A 19,088-nucleotide genomic window follows, 5' to 3' on the forward strand; every position below is an offset into this window, starting at 1 on the left:
TGAAGTATTTGTTTACTACAGAGGAAAGAAGTACAGTTGTAGCAAAGGCTAAAGAAAGAGTAACCCAGGAACATGGGGGAGTGCCAAACATGGATATCTATCTCCCAAGGGGGGGATCCTGGATGGGATCCAAGCACTGGTGGAGGGTTACAGAGAATAAAAGAATACCAAAAATTTATTCTATATGGAATCCAGCATGGAATCCAGAAACCACAAAACTGGGCAAAAGTGTATGAAATACGACAGGGAGATAAAGAACCTCCATCTGTCTTTTATGAAAAATTATGTGAAGCAGCTCGGAAGTGGACTAATTTGGACCCCAAGGATGAGAATAATTCTAGACTTCTTAATGTGTTGTTCATTGGTCAGGCAGAACCTAACATTAGAAAGAAATTACAGAAAGTGGATGGTGCTGATGGTATGACAATGTCCCAATTGTTATCAATTGCCTACAAAGTTTATAATAACTGGGATGAAGTAGAGAAAAAGGAAAAACAAAAGAGATCAAAGTTACAAGCTTCCTTGTTGGCCGCCTTGTCGGAAGGACAAGGAAGAGGCAGAGGAAATTTTAGAGGAGGATTTTGACGTAGAGGAGGAAATCGTGGAAATACTGGAGAAAGTCATAGTAATATTCCTTTAGTAGCAAGTCAGTGTGCATATAGTAAGCAAGAGGGCCACTGAAAAAGGCTTGCCCATGCCTTTCAAATAATCAGGAAATAGGAACAGACACAGCTGCTGAGGTATTGGCAGAGGTAGGATTAGATTGAAGGGGACCGGAGGAATTTATTAAAGTTTCCCCAGCCGATCCTCTGGTGCCAGTAAAGCTGGGGAATGAAACAATAGATTTTTCAATACATAATGGAGCAACTCACTCAGTACTTACTGATTGTAAAGGACCTTTAAGTAAAATTAAGATTAGTGTAATTGGTGCCACCGGGAAAAAAAACTCTTAAGGTCATTCTTACAACCAATGGAGTGTACAATTGGAAATGCTACGGTAACTCATTCATTTCTTCATATGCCAGAGTGCCCCTTGCCATTGTTGGAGCGAGATTTGCTATGCAAATTAAATGCACAAATAACTTTTTCTGGAAATTTGGTACAGCTACACATTCCCCCAGAAAATGCCTTGAAAGCACAAACGTGTCTGCTGACTCAAAGTGAAAAGGATGAAAATGCAGACATTCCAGAAGAAGTATTGAATGCAGTGATCCCACTAGTATGGGCATCAGGGAAACCAGGATGAGCAAAAAGCGTTACCCCAGTGAAAACTGAGTTGAAATCTGGAGCCCAACTGGTAAGAAAGAAACAATACCCTATCAGATTAGAGGCGCGAAAAGGACTGGAACTGCTCATTAATTCCTTTTTAGAATATGGACTATTATGGGAATGTCAGTTGGAATTTAATACTCTCATTTTGCCGGTAAGAAAGCCTAATTCTCAAGAATATAGGTTGGAACAGGACTTGTGGGAAATTAGCATTCGAACAGTCCATGTCCACCCTGTGGTGCCAAACCCGTATACTTTACTTGCTTCCATCCCTGAAAATAATATGTGTTTTACAGTTCTAGATTTAAAAGATGCTTTCTTTTGCATTCCGGTGGATGAACAGAGTCAGCTCATCTTTGCTTTCGAATGTGAAAGCCTGACCACCGGATGAAAGACTCAATTATGTTGGACTGTACTACCACAAGGATTCAAAAATAGCCCAATGTTATTTGGTAATGTATTGGCAAAAGAATTGGAATAATGGCAAGGTAATAATGGACGTGTAACCTTGTTGCAGTATGTTGATGATTTATTAATTGGCTCAAGCAATTACAGTGAATGTTTTGAAGCTACAATTAGTTTGCTGAATTTTTTAGGACTTGCAGGACATCATGTCTCCAAAAAAAAGGCACAAATAGCAAAACATAGAGTTTGATACCTGGGATTTGAAATCGTGTAGGGACAGAGGAAATTGAGCGCAGAGCGGAAGGAGACAATTTGTAGAATTGCTGTACCTACATCCAAAAAACCCCCAAAACCTGAGAGGATTCTTGAGTATGGCTGCATGGTGTCGGTTGTGGATTCCTAAGTTTGGACTGATCGCTAAACCACTGTATGCTGCCAGCAAGGGTCCGGAGGGTCTATTTGAATGGACTGCTGAGTGTCAAAAGGGCTTTAATGAAATCAAGAAAAGACTTATGGAAGCTCCTGCATTAGGACTTCCAAATTTAGAAAAACCCTTTCAGCTATATGTGCATGAGAGGCCACAGGTGGCTTTAGGAGTCCTAACTCAAATGTTGGGAAGCTGGAAGAGACCTGTGGGGTATTTCTCTAAACAATTAGATGAAGTCAGTAAAGGATGGCCTGCTTGTCTGGGAGCTGTTGCTACAGCAGTGATTTTAATTGAAGAGGCCAGGAAACTGACCTTGGGACAACCCATAACCATGTTTGTACCCCATGCTGTGATCTCTCTCCTAGAAAACAAGGGACACCATTGGATTTCTCCTAGCAGACTGGCTAAATACAGGCTGTTTTGCTGGAGCAGGATGATGTTACCCTTTCAATATCTGCCACTTTAAATCCTGCGACTTTGCTGCCTATCTCAGAACAAGATGAATTACAACATGATTGTCTGACAGCAATCGAACAAGTTTATTCCAGCCGACTGGATTTACAGGACACTCCTCTTTCTGATTTTGATTTAGAATTTTATACAAATGGAAGTAGTTTCATGTCCGGAGGAAAGCGATGTGCTGGATAAGCAATAGTGACCAGAGACCGTGTTTTGGAAGCTGAATCTTTGCCTTATAATAAATACTTCAGCCCAGAAGGCGGAATTGATTGCTTTAACTCAAGCTCTAGAAATAAGTTCCGGGAAAAAGGTTAATATTTTCACAGATTCAAAATATGCTTTTGGAGTTGCCCATGCTCACAGGGCAATTTGGAAAGAAAGGGGACTTTTCAACTCACAAGGAAATTACACCAAGAAACGCATATGGGCTCTGATGTGTTGGTCCTTACTGCAAAAAAATATGTTATGGGACCAAAAATGCAAAGCATTGCAGACATAGTGTTAAAAAAATGTCCAATATGTTGTGCTAACAATCTAAAGGTGCAAAAGAAAACAATAGGAGGAAATGTAAAATGAGGAATAACGCCCGGGGAGCACTGGCAAATAGATTTTTCAGAGTTACCTAGATGTAACCAGTATAAATATTTGTTAGTCCTGGTAGGTACTTTTTCTCGTTGGCCTGAAGTTTTCCCCTGTCGCACCAATAAGGCAAGCGAGGTAATTAAAGCAATGTTAAAAGACATAATTCCTAGATTTGGTATTCCAGAAGGAATATCTTCTGATAACGGACCTCATTTCATAGCAGAAGTAGTACAGGGAGTATCAAAAATTTTGAAGGTAAAATGGGATCTTTATATGCCATGGAGACCTCAATCCAGTGGAAAGACAGACTGAATAAATCAGGCTCTTAAGAGGCAAATTTCATAATTATGTCAGGAAGCTCACGTCAAATGGGTAGAAGCCCTACCTTTGGCCCTATTGAGAGTTAAGGTAACCCCAAGAATCAGAGAAAGAGTAAGCCCCTTTGAGATAATGTATGGAAAACCATGTCCTACTAATGCAGTCACAATAAAAGAGGATCAAATGTACATTAAAGGACAGGAACCAGTTAAAGAGTATTTAATCACTCTTTCACAGATCTTATCTTTGTTATGTAGGTACTTAAATCAGAGGACACCTTTGCCTTTGGATACCCCTGTCCCTCCTTTTCAGCTGGGAGACCTTGTCTACATGTGAACTTGGAAAGATGAGCCACTAAAGGAAAAGTGGAAACAGGATGGCTTAATAAGATTTTACATAGTTTAGGATTCTCCCTGACAGGATGGTTACAAAGTCTATTACAGAATTTAATTATCTTCGTAATAATTATAATAATTGTTTGTGTCATGTTTGGATGTTTTAAAAAGTTTAATCATTAGACAAACATCTCAATCCTATGTGTTAGTTGTACAAAATGGAGGTGAGACTTGTTGAAAAATTGGATTTTGATAAGTCTCAAAGGGGGGAATTGTTGTAATAATCAAATGTAAGCATACAATTCACATGACTGTAGAGCCCTACCCTATCTCCATAGGAACTTAGACAATGTACCTTTGTCTAATAAGCAGGATGTGGCTGTTGAAAGCAGAAGTTTAACTGATGTATTACTAGTCTAGTTAGTAAACCATGAAGAACTGCTTAGATCTGCCAAAAAAGTAGGAAACAAGGGGAAAGGTAATTCCTTCGGGGGGAGATCGTGACCACCGACTCACGGACCACCTACCCCAATTAGACCACCAACTCAAATGATGAAGTTGAAGAAGAACAACTAAGCATACGTACTAATTTACATGCTGGGCGAAGAGATTTTAACCAATCATTTAATAGAAGAATATTGCATATGCATTAGGAAGTTGAGTATGTTAATACTTTGTGTATAAATAACTGTTAATTTGAAAGCTTAGTGTGCTGTTTTGAGACAGGCACCCATATCTGTGCAAATATGCAATAAAATACCTCTGCTCTGGGTGTATATTGGCATTTTGCACACCGGGTAAACGAACCCCGATTTTTGGGACAATAGTTCTACCCTCAGATCCAAGGGTTAGTTTCCAGAGATATTTTTCAGTTGTGTAGATCGGTCACGTTTACAACTGTAGGGAGAAAGGGTGGGTTGACTTGGTTGGAGTCTATCTGCATGTCCAACAAATCATGCCTGTCTCGCTGGAGTCCCTCCAGCTCCAGGAGCCCAGCTACAGCACGCCCTTTGACATGGGTTTGTAGTGTGTGGAGTCTGTCGAGGGGGAGGTGCTCTCCTTGGGCTTGGCAGTGGTGCTGAACTTGCAGTCCTGGTGTAGCCTGCTTAGACCCCGTCCTTGGGCATGCCGAGGGTCCTGGTGTCTGTACTTCCCTTTGGCATGCATGAAGGGCTGGGTGCGATAGATCCCTGAGGGCAGCAGGAATATTCACTCAGTTGCAGCTAATTGTCTTTGTGCTATTTGCCTTTGAAATTGTTCATTGTGTTCAGAATAGACTTTCTTTTTCATTGGCAGAACGATTTTGCCAGTTCCACTAGGCTGAACTTCCTACAGTTGTACTGTTATCCTTTAGTGGCAGGAAGGAAGGGGCTTTGGGATAACTTTCTCAGCAGGATGGTATCCAAACAGCAGGCAAACTTTGAGCCAATAACCTCTGATGGTCCCTTAGTGTGCAGGGCAGCTGCTTTAAATGTAAAATATTATTTTCCTTGCAAATAAACAGTTTACTGATGAAATGTCATTATGCCCAGTGTTAGTCTGCAGCCTGCTTCGCTTCACAGCTGTGGCCCCTTGCCATCTGCACCCCACAGGTGCTAGTTCAGGCCCAGATAGCGAGTTCATTACAGGATCTTCACTGTGGAAGCTGTACGTGAGTCACTTCAGTGCTCAGACCCGACTTGATCCCTGGTATGAATCACAGAAGCTCCTTAACTATGCCCACAGAGACCTATAATCCACAGAGAGCTGGCACACAGGTAATGTAGCACACGGAGCTGTCCTGTGGTCTGGAAGGTAGGAGGGAGCCTGTCAGGTGTTGATACCGTGCCCTTGTCATGGTTTTCATCAAGCCTCTTACCAGAATTGCAGTGGCGTGTGGGAGGCTTCTGACTGGAGAGGGACTTGAGTATTTTGTAGGAAGGGAGGAGAGAAATATTGAGGGATAAAAAGTTAAAATGCAGCCTGAGATTGTGGTAAGAGTGCTAAAATGCATCAGTCCTTTTAGTACAAGTAGTGCTCATGCTATTAACCCCTTCAACGCTCTAGTTTTCCTGAATATTCATTTGACATAGGATACAACCTTGTCCTTAAGATTGACAGATCTGCCTGTCTGTGTGTTAAAGAGACAGATAGATGTAATGGCTGTAGCTTATTGCAGCAAGAGAAAGCCAAACAATCTGCATTGCCCAATACATTTAAGTAAATCTAATAGGAGGGTTGAGGAAGATAGCAAGATTAGCTTGACAAAGATTATTTGTTGCTAAACAGACTCTTCAGCGTTGCCCTCAGCCCTGACACACACAAAGAAACTGCTCCACCCAGGGTCTTTCCATTTGCTTCATGGCTCAGTAGATTTTGATGGATTTATTGTGAAGCAAGATTTATGGAGACCCAGGAAGGAATAAAATTAAAAACTTCCGTTCTCTGTGGTCCCACAGAGGAGTCCCCCGTGTCTGCTCATGGTGCTGGTAAATGGGCTGGGTGAGGGATCTGGCTGTCAGGCCCCATGATCAAATCGTGTCCTCTTTGCAGTTCCCTCATGGGAGATGTGCGAGCGGCTCTGCAGATCTGTCTCTCAGGCTCTGTTGTCTTAGGCAAGGAAAGCGAGAGCACTTGGCTTCCTGACATCATAAAATGAACTTTGAAATTAGTTGTTGTACAAAATAAAAATGTCTAGATTTTTTTTTCTTCTGTAGGGACTGTCACGTTTTTAAGCTCTTCTGGGCTGTGTGGCACTATTAGCTCTATGCTTCCAGAGCGCCGAATGGCTCATGCAATAGCATGCTTCCATTAGCAGGAGTTTTAAGAAAAATTGCTGTAAATCATGGGGTTTGGGACAAAATCACAGACGTTGGCACCAGTTTCAGTGGTGCAGCTCGTTGTCTCCCCTCTCATCTGCCCTGTAGCTAGATCTTTCTGCAGGAGGACAGAGGGTTTGTGTGAGGGCGGTGGTCTGGCCGGCAGGACACTGTTCCTGTGGGATCCTGCTAGCTGGGTTCATCTTGAAACAGTGCTGGCTTTTCCAGCCTGCCAAGGCCCTGAAAGGGTTATCCTCTCATCTATCGGCAGCAGCTCCGTTGTCAGAAACAAAGCAAATCCTGATCACCATTGAAGGAGCAGATACGCCCTGTGTTGCAAAATCTGAAACCAGGCCCATCAATCTGAAACTCCCCCCACTCCCAGTGCCAACAGCTCCATTGATGACTGTGCTCCAGAAAGAAAAGAAATTGCTTTTCCCCTCACTGCAATGTCAGCCCACCATTTGGAGACTCCCCCGCATCTTCCTTTTCATGCTGGAGGTGGTGCACTCATCTCTGTGACCTGCAAGCATCTGCTTCCCTGGTTTTCCGCTTCATTGCGTCTCTGTTTAGACACTGCAATGCCCTGTCCCACATACTAATTACTGACTTTTTGCTTCTGAGGAGCTTGATTCATTCTGGCACATTTTCCCACGTGAAACTGGACCTAGAGCCTTGGAAAATGTCTTAATGGACATCAGAGTAAGTCTGAGTTTAACCCCAAACTGGCTGCTGTATCTGAGCTAAAAGGCACCTCTTTCAGACTGTAACTGTGGCAGTATGAACCTTCCCCACGTGGAGTACTTTGCTTCACAAATATCCCCCTGAAATGAGGGCAGCCCTGGCAGAGCCAGGTGTTGCTCAGGGCAGGGAGGTGTTTGCGCTGCACCACCTTATCTCAGCTCTCCTGGCCGTGCTCCAAGACAATGCTCTCACTTGTGTGATTGCAGCAAGTGAACGCTCTGTAAGAAAACGCCAGTTGTGTTTTTTCGCTGTAAAGCTCTTGCCGTTTCCCACAGGAGCAGTTTCTGTTCAGGGCTTGCTGCTGCCAGGTACTGAACGGCCTCTGGGAGGACAGACGTCCTGATCTCCCACCGGCTCCAGCAGCTGCTCTGGCAAGGTCAGACCTTTGCTGCACAGCATGGACTTGGGTTTGCAGTCTACTGAGGCTGCTGGTTTCCTCCAGAAGCTTTTGTTTGTTCTCCTGCCTCCTTGGCAGTGTAGAGGGACAAATGTTGTCACCTTGTGTGCCTGCCTGCCCTAAAGAGAGAGCCCTGGTGTGAGGCAGTTTGGGGAGTTTTGGGGTACATGGCGTTTAGATCTGTTCCTGCTCAGCAATTCCTGCTGTGCCGCTTGAGTTCCTGATTTCAGGAGTGTCTTCCACCTCATTGCACTTGGAGTCTGTATTTGAAAAGGAGGCTCATGTACTTGCAGGCTAAGCAGAGGCCACTTGCTCCTGCCGAGGGAAGCTCGCAAACCCAGCTTTTTGGGGAAGGAGAGCTGGTTATGGGGCAGAGGCACTGGGCTGAGACTTGGGAGAGTGGTGACCGATGCCCAGATGTGCGACGCACGTCTTGTGTGCCCTTGTTGTCTCATCACATCTCTCTCTACCTCAGTTTCCATGTGATGAACAGCGATTAAAAACAGTTTCTTTCCTTTTTCTTTCTCTGCTAGTTCCTAAGCATTTTTGGAGCAGGAAACGTCTCTTACTGTGTTTGGTAACTGATCCTTGAGTAAAAGGGTTTTGTTCTTAGGAGTCCTAAATGCTGCCAGTATATAAATAAAAGTCATGAATGGCAGCCTGGTGGTGCAGCAGGCAGGAAGGCTCCCTGTCACAGGGGCTGGCCTGGGCTCTCTCTTCTCCTTGCAGTAACTCTCCCTGTCAGCCCCGATTAACGTGGGAGACGGTTTCAAAGGTCTGACAGGAAGGGAGGATTTCCCTCTTTTCAGCAAAGCCACCGAGGCGAGGGGCTCTGGGACAGAGGACCGCATCGGGGGACCGTTGCTGAAACGGCTAAACCACGGCAAAACCGCGCAGGGAAGGGGAAAAAAAGGGCACGGAGAGAGAGGGTTAGCGCAGCCACCCCCCAGCCCCAAGCAGGAACGAGGGAGCTCCTGATGAGGGCCCGGCTCTGACTCAGTGTGGTCGGGGACAAGAGTGATGGTGGCAATTCCCCTCCCGTGCAAGAGCAGCCCCCAGGGAGCGCGAGCAACCAGGAGCACGGTGACCAGGACGGGCAAACAGGGCATGGTGCCTCAGAAGGGCGTGGCGCGGCAGTTTGCACGGCAGTTCGTGCAGGGAAGGCGAAGTCACCCTACCAGCTCAAGAGGTGAGTTCATTCAGTAGTCCTCATCCTTTCAGAAGAAACTTAGCTATGATACTCACTCAGCAGAAAGTGATGCCCTCTGTGCTGGCCAGAATGGATGTGGCTACCCAGATGGAGCTCCCACGAAAACATGCAGCCACCCAGGTCTCAGGCTGCAGGGAGTGCCAGAGCCTCTCACTGTTCACAGATGGCAGCCGTGAGGACAGCTGCGTGAGGTGCGACCAGGTGGATGATTTGCTCTGCATGGTGGCAGAGCTGTGGGAGGTTAAGGAGCATCAGGGAGGCTGAGAAAGAGATCGACTGGTGGTGCCATGCTCTGCCCTCCTGAGACAGGAACAGGAGCAGCAGCAGCCACCAGTAAGAACCCACGGTCAAGGGGATTCTGTATCCCCCCCCACTGGGCTGAAGGCAGCAGCTCAAAGGAGGAGAGCGAATGGAGGCAAGTCCATGCTCGTGGCAGCAGGCAAACACCCTCCTTGCCCACCTCGCCTTCCCAGGTGCCTCTGTACAACAGCTATGAGGCCCTGGAGGTGGAAGGCCAGTCAATGGATGATGGGGATGATGGTCCATCTACACCAGAGGTGTTACCTAGGTCAGAAAAGTGTACCTCTCATATCAACACCACCTCCACAAGGAAGAGAAGACAGGTTATAGTTGTGGACAACTCCCTTTTAAGGGGAACCGAGGGTCCGATATGCTGGACGGACCCTCCTCTTAGGGAAGTCTGCTGCCTCCCTGAGGCCTGGGTGAAGGATATCACTAGGGTACTCCCTAGCCTGGTATGGCCCTCGGACTATTACCCCCTACTGCTCTTCCATGCGGGGGGCGATGAAGCCGCAACACAAAGTCCTAGGGCAATCAGAAGAGACTTCAGGGCCTTGGGACAGCTAGTAAGGGACTCCGGAGCACAGGTTATTTTCTCCTCTCTCCTTCCAGTTGTGGGCAGTGACACTACAAGGAACAGAGGTACCCAATCTGTTAACTCATGGCTCCGTGGCTGGTGTCATCGCCACAATTTTGGTTTTTTTGATAACAGGATGGCCTACACAGCACCAGGCTTGCTGCCGTCTGATGGGATTCATCTTTCTCAAAGGGGAAAGAGAATCTTTGCTCAGGAACTTGCGGGGCTCATTGACAGAGCTTTATACTAGACTTGAAGGGGGAGGGGGATAATATCAGGCTTGCCTGTGAGAAACCGAGGGACGACGTGCCCCAGTTAGAGGGAGCGGGTGCCAGCGAGGGCACTCAGCCTGTGTCTCTGAGATGTGCAGGGTACACTGGGGCACAGATGAAGTTGAACAGAGTTGAGCCAGGGGATACTGAGGCAATAGGAGCCAAGAGGGAAACGCCAGTGAAACACCTCAAAGCGCACAAGGGGTGTTCCTCTATGAAGGAGACACGGACGACAGCCCAGCTGAAGTGCCTCTACACCAATGCACGCAGCATGGGCAACAGGCAGGAGGAACTGGAAGCTATTGTACACCAGGAAAACTATGATATGGTTGCCATCACGGAAACATGGTGGGATGACTCGCACAACTGGAGTGCAGCGATGGATGGCTATAAACTCTTCAGGAGGGATAGGCGAGGCAGGAGAGGTGGTGGGGTAGCCCTGTATGTTAGGGAGTGTCTGGATAGTTTAGAGCTCGATGATGGTGATGATAGGGTGGAGTGTCTATGGGTAAGAATCAGGGGGAAGGCCAACAAGGCAGATATTGTGGTGGGAGTCTGTTACAGACCACCCAACCAGGATGAGGAGACAGATGAACTATTCTACAAGCAGCTGGGAGAAGCCTCACGATCGCTAGCCCTTGTTCTTGTGGGGGACTTCAACCTACTGGATGTCTGCTGGAAATACAATACAGCAGAGAGGAAACAGCCTAGGAGGTTCCTGGAGCGTGTGGCAGATAAGTTCCTGACACAGCTGGTGAGTGAGCTAACTAGGGAAGGTGCCCCGCTGGACCTCTTGTTCACGAAGAGAGAAGGACTTGTGAGCCATGTGGTGGTTGGAGGCATCTTGGGCAGAGTGATCATGAAATGATATAAGAGTTTTTGGTTCTTGGAGAAGTGAGGAGGGGGGTCAGCAGGACTGCCACCTTAGACTTCCGGAGGGCAGAACTTCGGCCTGTGTAGGAGACTGGTCGAGAGAGTCCCCTGGGAGGCAGCCCTAAAGGGCAAAGGAGTCCAGGAAGGCTGGACATTCTTTAAGGAGGAAGTCCTAAAGGCACAAGAGCGGGCTGTCCCCAGGTGCTGAAAGACGAGCCGGCAGGGAAGAAGACCGGCCTGGCTGAATAGAGAGCTTTGGCTCGAACTCAGGAAAAAGAGGAGAGTCTACAACCTTTGGAAGAAGGGGCAGGCAAGTCAAGAGGACTACAAAGGTGTAGCGAGGTTGTGCAGGGAGAAAATTAGAAGGGCCAAAGCTGAGCTAGAGCTCAATCTGGCTGCTGCTGTAAAAGACAACAAAAAATACTGCTTCAAATACATTAGCAGCAAAAGGAGAGCTAAGGAGAATCTCCAGCCCCTAGTAGACGGGGGAGGAAACACAGTGACCAAGGATGAGGAAAAGGCTGAGGTACTTGATGCCTTCTTTGCCTCAGTCTTTAATAGTAGGGCCAATTGTTCTCTGGTTACCCAGCCCCCTGAGTTGGAAGATAGGGACGGGGACCAGAATGGAGCCCCCATAATCCAGGGGAAAACGGTTAGTGACCTGCTGCACCACTTAGACACTCACAAGTCTATGGGGCCTGATGAGATCCACCCAAGAGTACTGAAGGAGCTGGCAGAAGTGCTCACCAAGCCCCTTTCCATCATTTACCAGCAGTCCTGGCTAACTGGGGAGGTCCCAGTTGACTGGAGATTAGCAAATGTGACACCCATCTTCAAGAAGGGCCGGAAGGAGGACCTGGGGAACTACAGGCCTGTCAGCCTGACCTCGGTACTGGGGAAGCTGATGGAGCAGATCATCCTGAGTGCCACCACACGGCATGTAGAGGACAACCAAGGGATCAAGCCCAGCCAGCATGGGTTCAGGAAAGGCAGGTCCTGCTTGACCAACCTGATCTCCTTCTACGACGAGGTGACCCGCCTAGTGGATGAGGGAAAGGCTGTGGATGTTGTCTATCTAGACTTCAGTAAAGCCTTTGACACGGTCTCCCACAGCATTCTCCTGGAGAAGCTGGCTGCTCATGGCTTGGACGGGTGTACTCTTCGCTGGGTAAAGAACTGGCTGGATGGCAGGGCCCAAAGAGTGGTGGTGAATGGAGTTTACTCCAGTTGGCGGCCGGTCACAAGTGGTGTTCCCCAGGGCTCTGTGTTGGGGCCAGTCCTGTTTAATATCTTTATCAATGATCTGGACGAAGGGATCGAGTGCACCCTCAGTAAGTTTGCAGATGACACCAAGTTGTGTGGGAGTGTTGATCTGCTTGAGGGGAGGAAGGCTCTGCAGAGGGACCTGGACAGGCTGGATCGATGGGCTGGGGCCAATTGTATGAGGTTCAACAAGGCTAAGTGCTGGGTCCTGCACTTGGGCCACAACAACCCTGTGCAATGCTACAGGCTTGGGGAAGAGTGGCTGGAAAGCTGCCCAGCAGAGAAGGACCTGGGGGTGTTGGTTGACAGCCGCCTGAATATGAGCCAGCAGTGTGCCCAGGTGGCCAAGAAAGCCAATGGCATCCTGGCTTGTATCAGGAACAGCGTGGCCAGCAGGACTAGGGAAGTGATTGTGCCCCTGTACTCGGCACTGGTGAGGCCGCGCCTCGAATACTGTGTTCAGTTTTGGGCCCCTCACTACAAGAGAGACATTGAGGTGCTGGATCGTGTCCAGAGAAGGGCAATGAAGCTGGTGAAGGGTCTGGAGCACAAGTCTGATGAGGAGCGGCTGAGGGAACTGGGGTTGTTTAGCCTGGAGAAAAGGAGGCTGAGGGGAGACCTTATTGCTTGCTCTCTACAACTCCCTGAAAGGAGGTTGTAGAGAGGTGGGGGTTGGTCTCTTCTCCCAGGTAACTAGTGATAGGCGAGAGGAAATGGCCTCAAGTTGTGCCAGGGGAGGTTTAGACTGGATATTAGGAGATTTTGCTTCACTGAAAGGGTTATCAAGCCTTGGAACAGGCTGCCCAGGGAAGTGGTTGAGTCGCCATCCCTGGAGGTATTTAAAAGACGTTTGGATGAGGAGCTTAGGGACACGGCGTAGTGGTGGTCTTGGTAGTGTTAGGTTTACAGTTGGACTTGATGATCTTAAAAGTCTTTTCCAACCTGTACAATTCTGCGATTCTGTGAAATGAATATATTAATTTTGTATTTCTGAAGTGAGCAGAGAGAATCCTTGCTCAGCTGCTGTTGCAGCAGAGGCCTTTCATTTAGGTACTGACGATAAGTAGATACATTTGATGTCTATGTAATTTAAGACTCTTTTCTTAACCTACCTGCCTTTCCTAAAATAAAAGTCCTGTCTCCTGTTGAACATGTGTTACATCCTGGCGGCTTCAAGCACAGACCCAAGGACATGATGCAGCCCTCAAAACCTTGTCCTCCACGTTGTGCTCAGGTCTCAGGCTTCCTTTTAGATGCATCTGATGAATCGAGGCAGGCAGAATTAATCTTCACCATAGTCACCTCTTAACGGCTTAATCTCTTTGCTGCTACACTTGAGTCACTTTGTAATTTCAGCAGAATTTCACCATGATGTATTCAGTTCCCATTTTACCCTGATGGCTGTTTTTGTACCTTTGGCATACGAGAGATTATGATTGATTTATTTATACACTTAATGAAACTATTGGTGCTGGCTGAATTTTTTTCTGGTTTCATAACCTTTGGCAAATAAGAGGAATGGAAAACCTGGAATGAAACTTGCCAGAGCTTTCTCTTTCTCTTCCTTTTCTGCCAGGAGATTTGGTTGAACTTTTTTTGAATCCAACCATCAAATGTATTTTGATAAAATTTAAGAAGCTTTCACAAGTTTTCCTGTGTCTTGAATAAAAATTGAATTTGTGACTTTCTACAAAATTATTTCCAGTATTTTTCTGGTAATAATATTTGTATTTAAAGCTCTAACTATGAGTAATTACTAACGACTGCTATTTTTACTGTATTCTGGTTTGGATCATTACATGTAGCGAGCTTCATTCTCACTCTTTCATTTCTATTGGATACAGTATTTACCTTATGTCCTGTCCCAAAATATTGTGTGCGTAGTCAGAGCGCCCTCGTGCTCTACCCCAGAATAGGCTGCCTTTTGATGATCAGTGAAGCTTTCTGTGATGTATAAAATACCCATCTGTTTCATGGGGTTGCTCTGAATCATGCTTGTTAAATTTAAGGGTACAAAAAGTGTGTCTCACCTCAACTGTATTGAAATTAGATTAAGAGTCACAGGATTAGCTCTTCTGCATTTTCAGTGTGCTTATTGGTTTTGGGCCTGTGGGGATTTAAGCATATAAATAAGATTTCTGCCTGTGTGTTGGTTACAGAGCGAGGCAGGGCACTGCTGGAGGCAGGTTGCCCGGTTGGGCAGTACCGACCATTACAGTCCCAGCGGGTTGCTGAAGGTGCTGGGAGGAGCTGCTTCCTGCGGGCTCTGCGCTGCTCCTGCCGCCCCTTCCCTGCACCCGGCTCTGCCCCTCTCCTGCCCAGGGAGGTCCTCCCCAGCCTGCTTCGGCTCTGTCCCCAAATCCCATAGTCCCCATGCTGGAACCAGCTGGGAACTCTTTGGCAGCCTGTTTACGAGTCTTAAAGTTTCCTGTCCCTGTGGTGCAAGAGCTGACCGTATGTCTCTGATTCAGCCTTATTTCCAAGCTTTCTGTATGGTTTCTTGTTCCTGACCAGTTTTCTTGTATCGGCTCTTCTTTCAGCTGCTCACTGTATTTTCCTCCCCGATTCTTTCGCATTCTCCAGCACTCCCCTATTGTAACCTTTATTCTCTGTCCTTCAAAGCCTTAGTTCTGTGTCCAGTTTTCTACTCAAATCTCCTTCCTGTATCCCAAAGTGTCATGTCTAGCTCGCTGCTTGATGGGCTTTAGTGAATGCGATCTGACATAAACTTTTCTGAAAAATATTGCACTTCTATTCTTAAGAAAAAAATATCAGGAGATCAACGATTTCAATGAGAGTATGCCTGTAGGTAATGGGGAACCTTGAAAATCTCAAGTGAAGCAGGAGTTTGTGCATTTGATGCTTTGCTTGGGAGATCATGGAAAAATGAATGTAAAATATGTAATTTTAAAGTTTTTCATAACAAGTATAAATAGCGAAAGTGAAAAAAAACCACTTGTTTAGTTGCAATACTGGGCTTTCAGGCTCATTTAGAGCTGGAAAATAGTGTTAATTCATCAGATGAAGAGATCAGAGTTTGACTTACTGGTTAATTTTTCACCTTCATTAGGAACATGGAGAAGTAAAATTCTGTGTGGTCTCCGCTGTCCTTGACTTAACTGGGAGTTGCACACACTCACTATCACCCAGAATCCTAAGTCTGAAGATACTATGTAAGGTTTTTCCAGTTTCTAAAAACATGTGGACTTTTTCTTTCTAGGCCCTCCATCTGCTCCCCAGAACCTGATTTCCAATGTCAATGAGACGTCGGTGAACTTGGAGTGGAGCCCCCCCCAGAACAAAGGTGGTCGGGAAGACATCTCCTACAATGTGGTATGCAAGAGGTGTGGTGCTGGCGACCTCAGCCGCTGCCGGTCCTGTGGCAGTGGTGTGCACTTCAGCCCCCAGCAGAACAGCTTGAAAACCACCAAAGTCTCCATTACTGACCTCCTGGCACACACTAACTACACCTTTGAAGTCTGGGCGGTGAATGGAGTGTCCAAGCAAAATCCCAGCCAGGACCAAGCTGTGTCAGTCACTGTGACAACTAACCAAGCGGGTAGGAACCTAAACACAAATTCTCTTCCTCTCTCTTCTGCCTGTTTTTTAGGAAAGCTGTGATTTCCATTACATTTAGCATTAGCAAATGAATGCAAGGAGCCCTAAGATGCGGAACTGGGCCAAACCCTTATTTTCTGCTTATTTATATGGATAGTTTAAATTCTTTAGAGCTAGAAAAACAGAGGAGGGTTTGACTCCTGTAGCTGGGAGCAGAGCTCTGCTGCAGCACGCTGCAAAGACACTGGGAGGCATTCTGCAGAAGCAGAACAGCACAGCTGCCCTGGGTGACGTGAGGGGACAGAGCCAGGGCCGCCAGCGGCTCGGCCCTTTGTAGGGGAGAGCCTGCACATGGACACGAATATGCCCTTGGTGTTTACAGAGGGTAAAATACGCACTCAGGAAGCCCAGGATTGTGCTTCTGCCTCCTTCCAAAAAGGGCTGTGTAAGAGTCAAAAAGAAGAATGGGCTGGTGCTCCCTTGCCTGCCTGCTCTCTCTCCTCTCCCTGCAAAGTCAATTAGATTCTGTCCTCTTGTTAAATAAATACCTCCTTAACCTGCTGCTAACAATTGATCAGAGCTGGCATTACTTTAGAAATCCTATATGAGCTTTTATCTTCATGCTGGCTGAGTTTTGCATTTCACTCATCTGGGAGAGTGAAGTACCATTTCTGTTTAGACCTGATTGTTTCAGATACCGTAGCCAGTTCTACTTTTTTCAGTCCCCTGCGCTTGACCTAGTAAAGACTGCTGCAGCAGACTGTGGTTTAGTTTTGATGATCATTTGTATGATTTTTTCTTTAATTACATGAAAACAGTTGTTGTTTGCAGCTAGCTAGTGTTTCAAGCACAGGGTTCCAGTTGAATTTTTAATTTAATGCACCAAATTATATACATTTAAATAGGATACTCTTCTGTATGCAAATCAGCTATTCAGACTGTCAGACTGGCTACAAGACCGTCAAACCTGTTACCTAGTCGCTCACGGCACTGATTGCCTTCAAGTCCCACAGATGTTGCAGGCATTCAGCACCTTAGAGCGTAGCTTACAGGGTTATCATTTATCATTAGACTTATGGTGTATGGGACAATATTAATGTTTTATATTTTGATAGTACTGGACTATATAAATGTTTTGAATTCTGTTTCCTAGTAGATGCATGTGAAAAACAGGTATGCATAGTCTAAATCTACAAATTTTAGCTGTAGTCCAGAACACTTCAATATTAACAGTGAGAGATACATTCAATTTTGCAGTGACAGTTACAAGCAAAATTGTCAAGTCCACACTGAAGCTCCTTTGAAAATCTGGTCCAGTGTTTTTTGTTCTTTACACATACAGTTGACAGCATCCCTTTCAAATTATGAGTCAAAAATTCAAACTATCGCTTTACCTAGTGAAAGACGACTAATAGAGAACAGGGGCTATTAAAGAGTCTTGGGAGAAAGCTGCGGGAGAATGCTGTCATACGCTATACGAAAAGAGAAGGTTGAGAACAGCAGCAGGAACAGTGGTTTTGTGCTATGAATGCCTAGCAAAGAGAGTATTTCTGACTGATTTTGGCATGTGTAAGGATTAGTGGATGCATATATGCATGAATAAGTGAGTGGGATCCATCTACCGTGTGAAAATTCTACCATCTTATGCTTTAATATGCAAACCGAAATCTGATTGAATATGCAAATAAGAATTGATTTTGTTTATTATCCATGAGTAGCAGTTCTTCACATCAGGAAATTTGTATTTTTGCCAACATTTCCAATTATGAAACATGCCCAGTCTATCAAATGCTTCAGAGGGCCGGAGAAAACTGTGCTGGTACAAATGAAAATTAACTCCAAGGTGCCGGTGTTCTCCCGTTCTTCATATGACTTTGTATATTCTGCTGCGTAGAAGATCTAAATAGAAATGTGTGGCCTAAACCTACAGATCTCAACTGAGAGAAATAGTCCTTACATATGCAAATAATCCCATTGATTTCAGTGAAACTGCTTGCTTGAGTAAAGGTTTGTAAAGTTGGACCCTTGGGTTTTACAAGTACTGATCTGTTTAATCATTGTAAATGTGTGTCTGGGGTGCATTAAAATTCTTGTGCCACTCATTTTCTTCCACTATATTTCATTATAAAGAAATCATGTCATGATAGAGCACTGCCACAGGCTTGGTTTTGATCTTGCACCTTTCTCACACTAATGTAAAGCTGCCTTGGTTTCTTTGCAGCAATTTCTAAATTCATATTAGAGCCAAGCTCCTCCTTTAATAACACTCTTTCCCTGTTTTTCTAATAAAAATGAAACTACCAACACTGAAAATCTGTAAATGACTTTATTGTTTTTGCTATCTATGCTTGTGCTTTCCAACATTTGATAGAAAAAAAAATGTTGTTAATGTGGTGCTTTAGTTCTTTAGATATGAGCAGTGCTTTTGGGTCGTATCCTGGGGAATTTGCTAGAATTGTTTGCAAGAGGTGCATCTTTGAGTTAAATTCAGTAAGGATGATAAGTATGCAAGGGACCAGGAAATCCTTCCCTTAACAGCAGTCTCAAATTGACCTTCCAAATGTGTGACAATATAATCTGAAGAAAATATACAGAAATTTTAGAACGTAGTTTTTGCTGTCAGAATCAGAAATCCGTATATTTGTATGTTTGCTTGCATTGGTGCCAGCCCCTACAGAAGGTATGCATTTGGAGATGGACAGAAAGCAATGAGAAATCAGTTACTGGTATATTCAGTACAAAATTGAAGAAATGTGTTGCAATGACATAAAAGGTGCAGTTGAAAGGCACAGGTGTTTTTTTGTTTGCTTTTGCCATTTTACTCCTGGAGATAATGAAATGAGGCAGTTTACTTTCCCCCTTTGCTTAGAAACTCTTTTCAGTTTCCAATACTGTAGAAAAATGTTTAAATGAAAATAAGCTTTTGCCATTCAAAGTAGGATCAAAAAGCATTTGGAAAAGTATTTTTCCTGCTTCCTTCGAAAAGGTCCTGGTTTTTATAGCTTTTTTTTTTAGAGAGAAGCTAAATTTCAGGCTTTGAACCAAGTAAAAATTTCTATGTCTTAGTCAAATACTTCAATGTTGTGACATTTTAAAAATTTTGAATGGTGAATTCAGCTTGCTATTCTACATATTTAGTATAATATTTTTTTTTTTTTAAGTTTTTTGAGATGGGAACCACCACTCTTTTCCCATAAAAGATTAAAAAGAAATTAAAAAAGCAAAGGATGGAACACTGAGCTGTTGAAATTTGGAGCCAGTGCCCTTAGCTCAATGAGTACTGGGAAATGCTGATATTAAG

General features: G+C 45.2%; 1 protein-coding gene across 1 annotated transcript in view; it reads left to right on the plus strand.

The window, feature by feature from the left end:
- EPHA4 (EPH receptor A4) overlaps positions 1 to 19,088 on the plus strand; it is a 113,386-nt gene that overhangs the window by 53,692 nt on the left and 40,606 nt on the right. The window contains exon 5 of the mRNA XM_075507377.1: positions 15,450 to 15,788. Coding sequence (XP_075363492.1) covers positions 15,450 to 15,788 — 339 coding nt within the window. The remainder of the gene's footprint in view (positions 1 to 15,449; positions 15,789 to 19,088) is intronic.

This window comes from Mycteria americana, chromosome 7, assembly GCF_035582795.1.
Source record: "Mycteria americana isolate JAX WOST 10 ecotype Jacksonville Zoo and Gardens chromosome 7, USCA_MyAme_1.0, whole genome shotgun sequence".
In the NCBI taxonomy this organism is placed as follows: Eukaryota; Metazoa; Chordata; class Aves; order Ciconiiformes; family Ciconiidae; genus Mycteria; species Mycteria americana.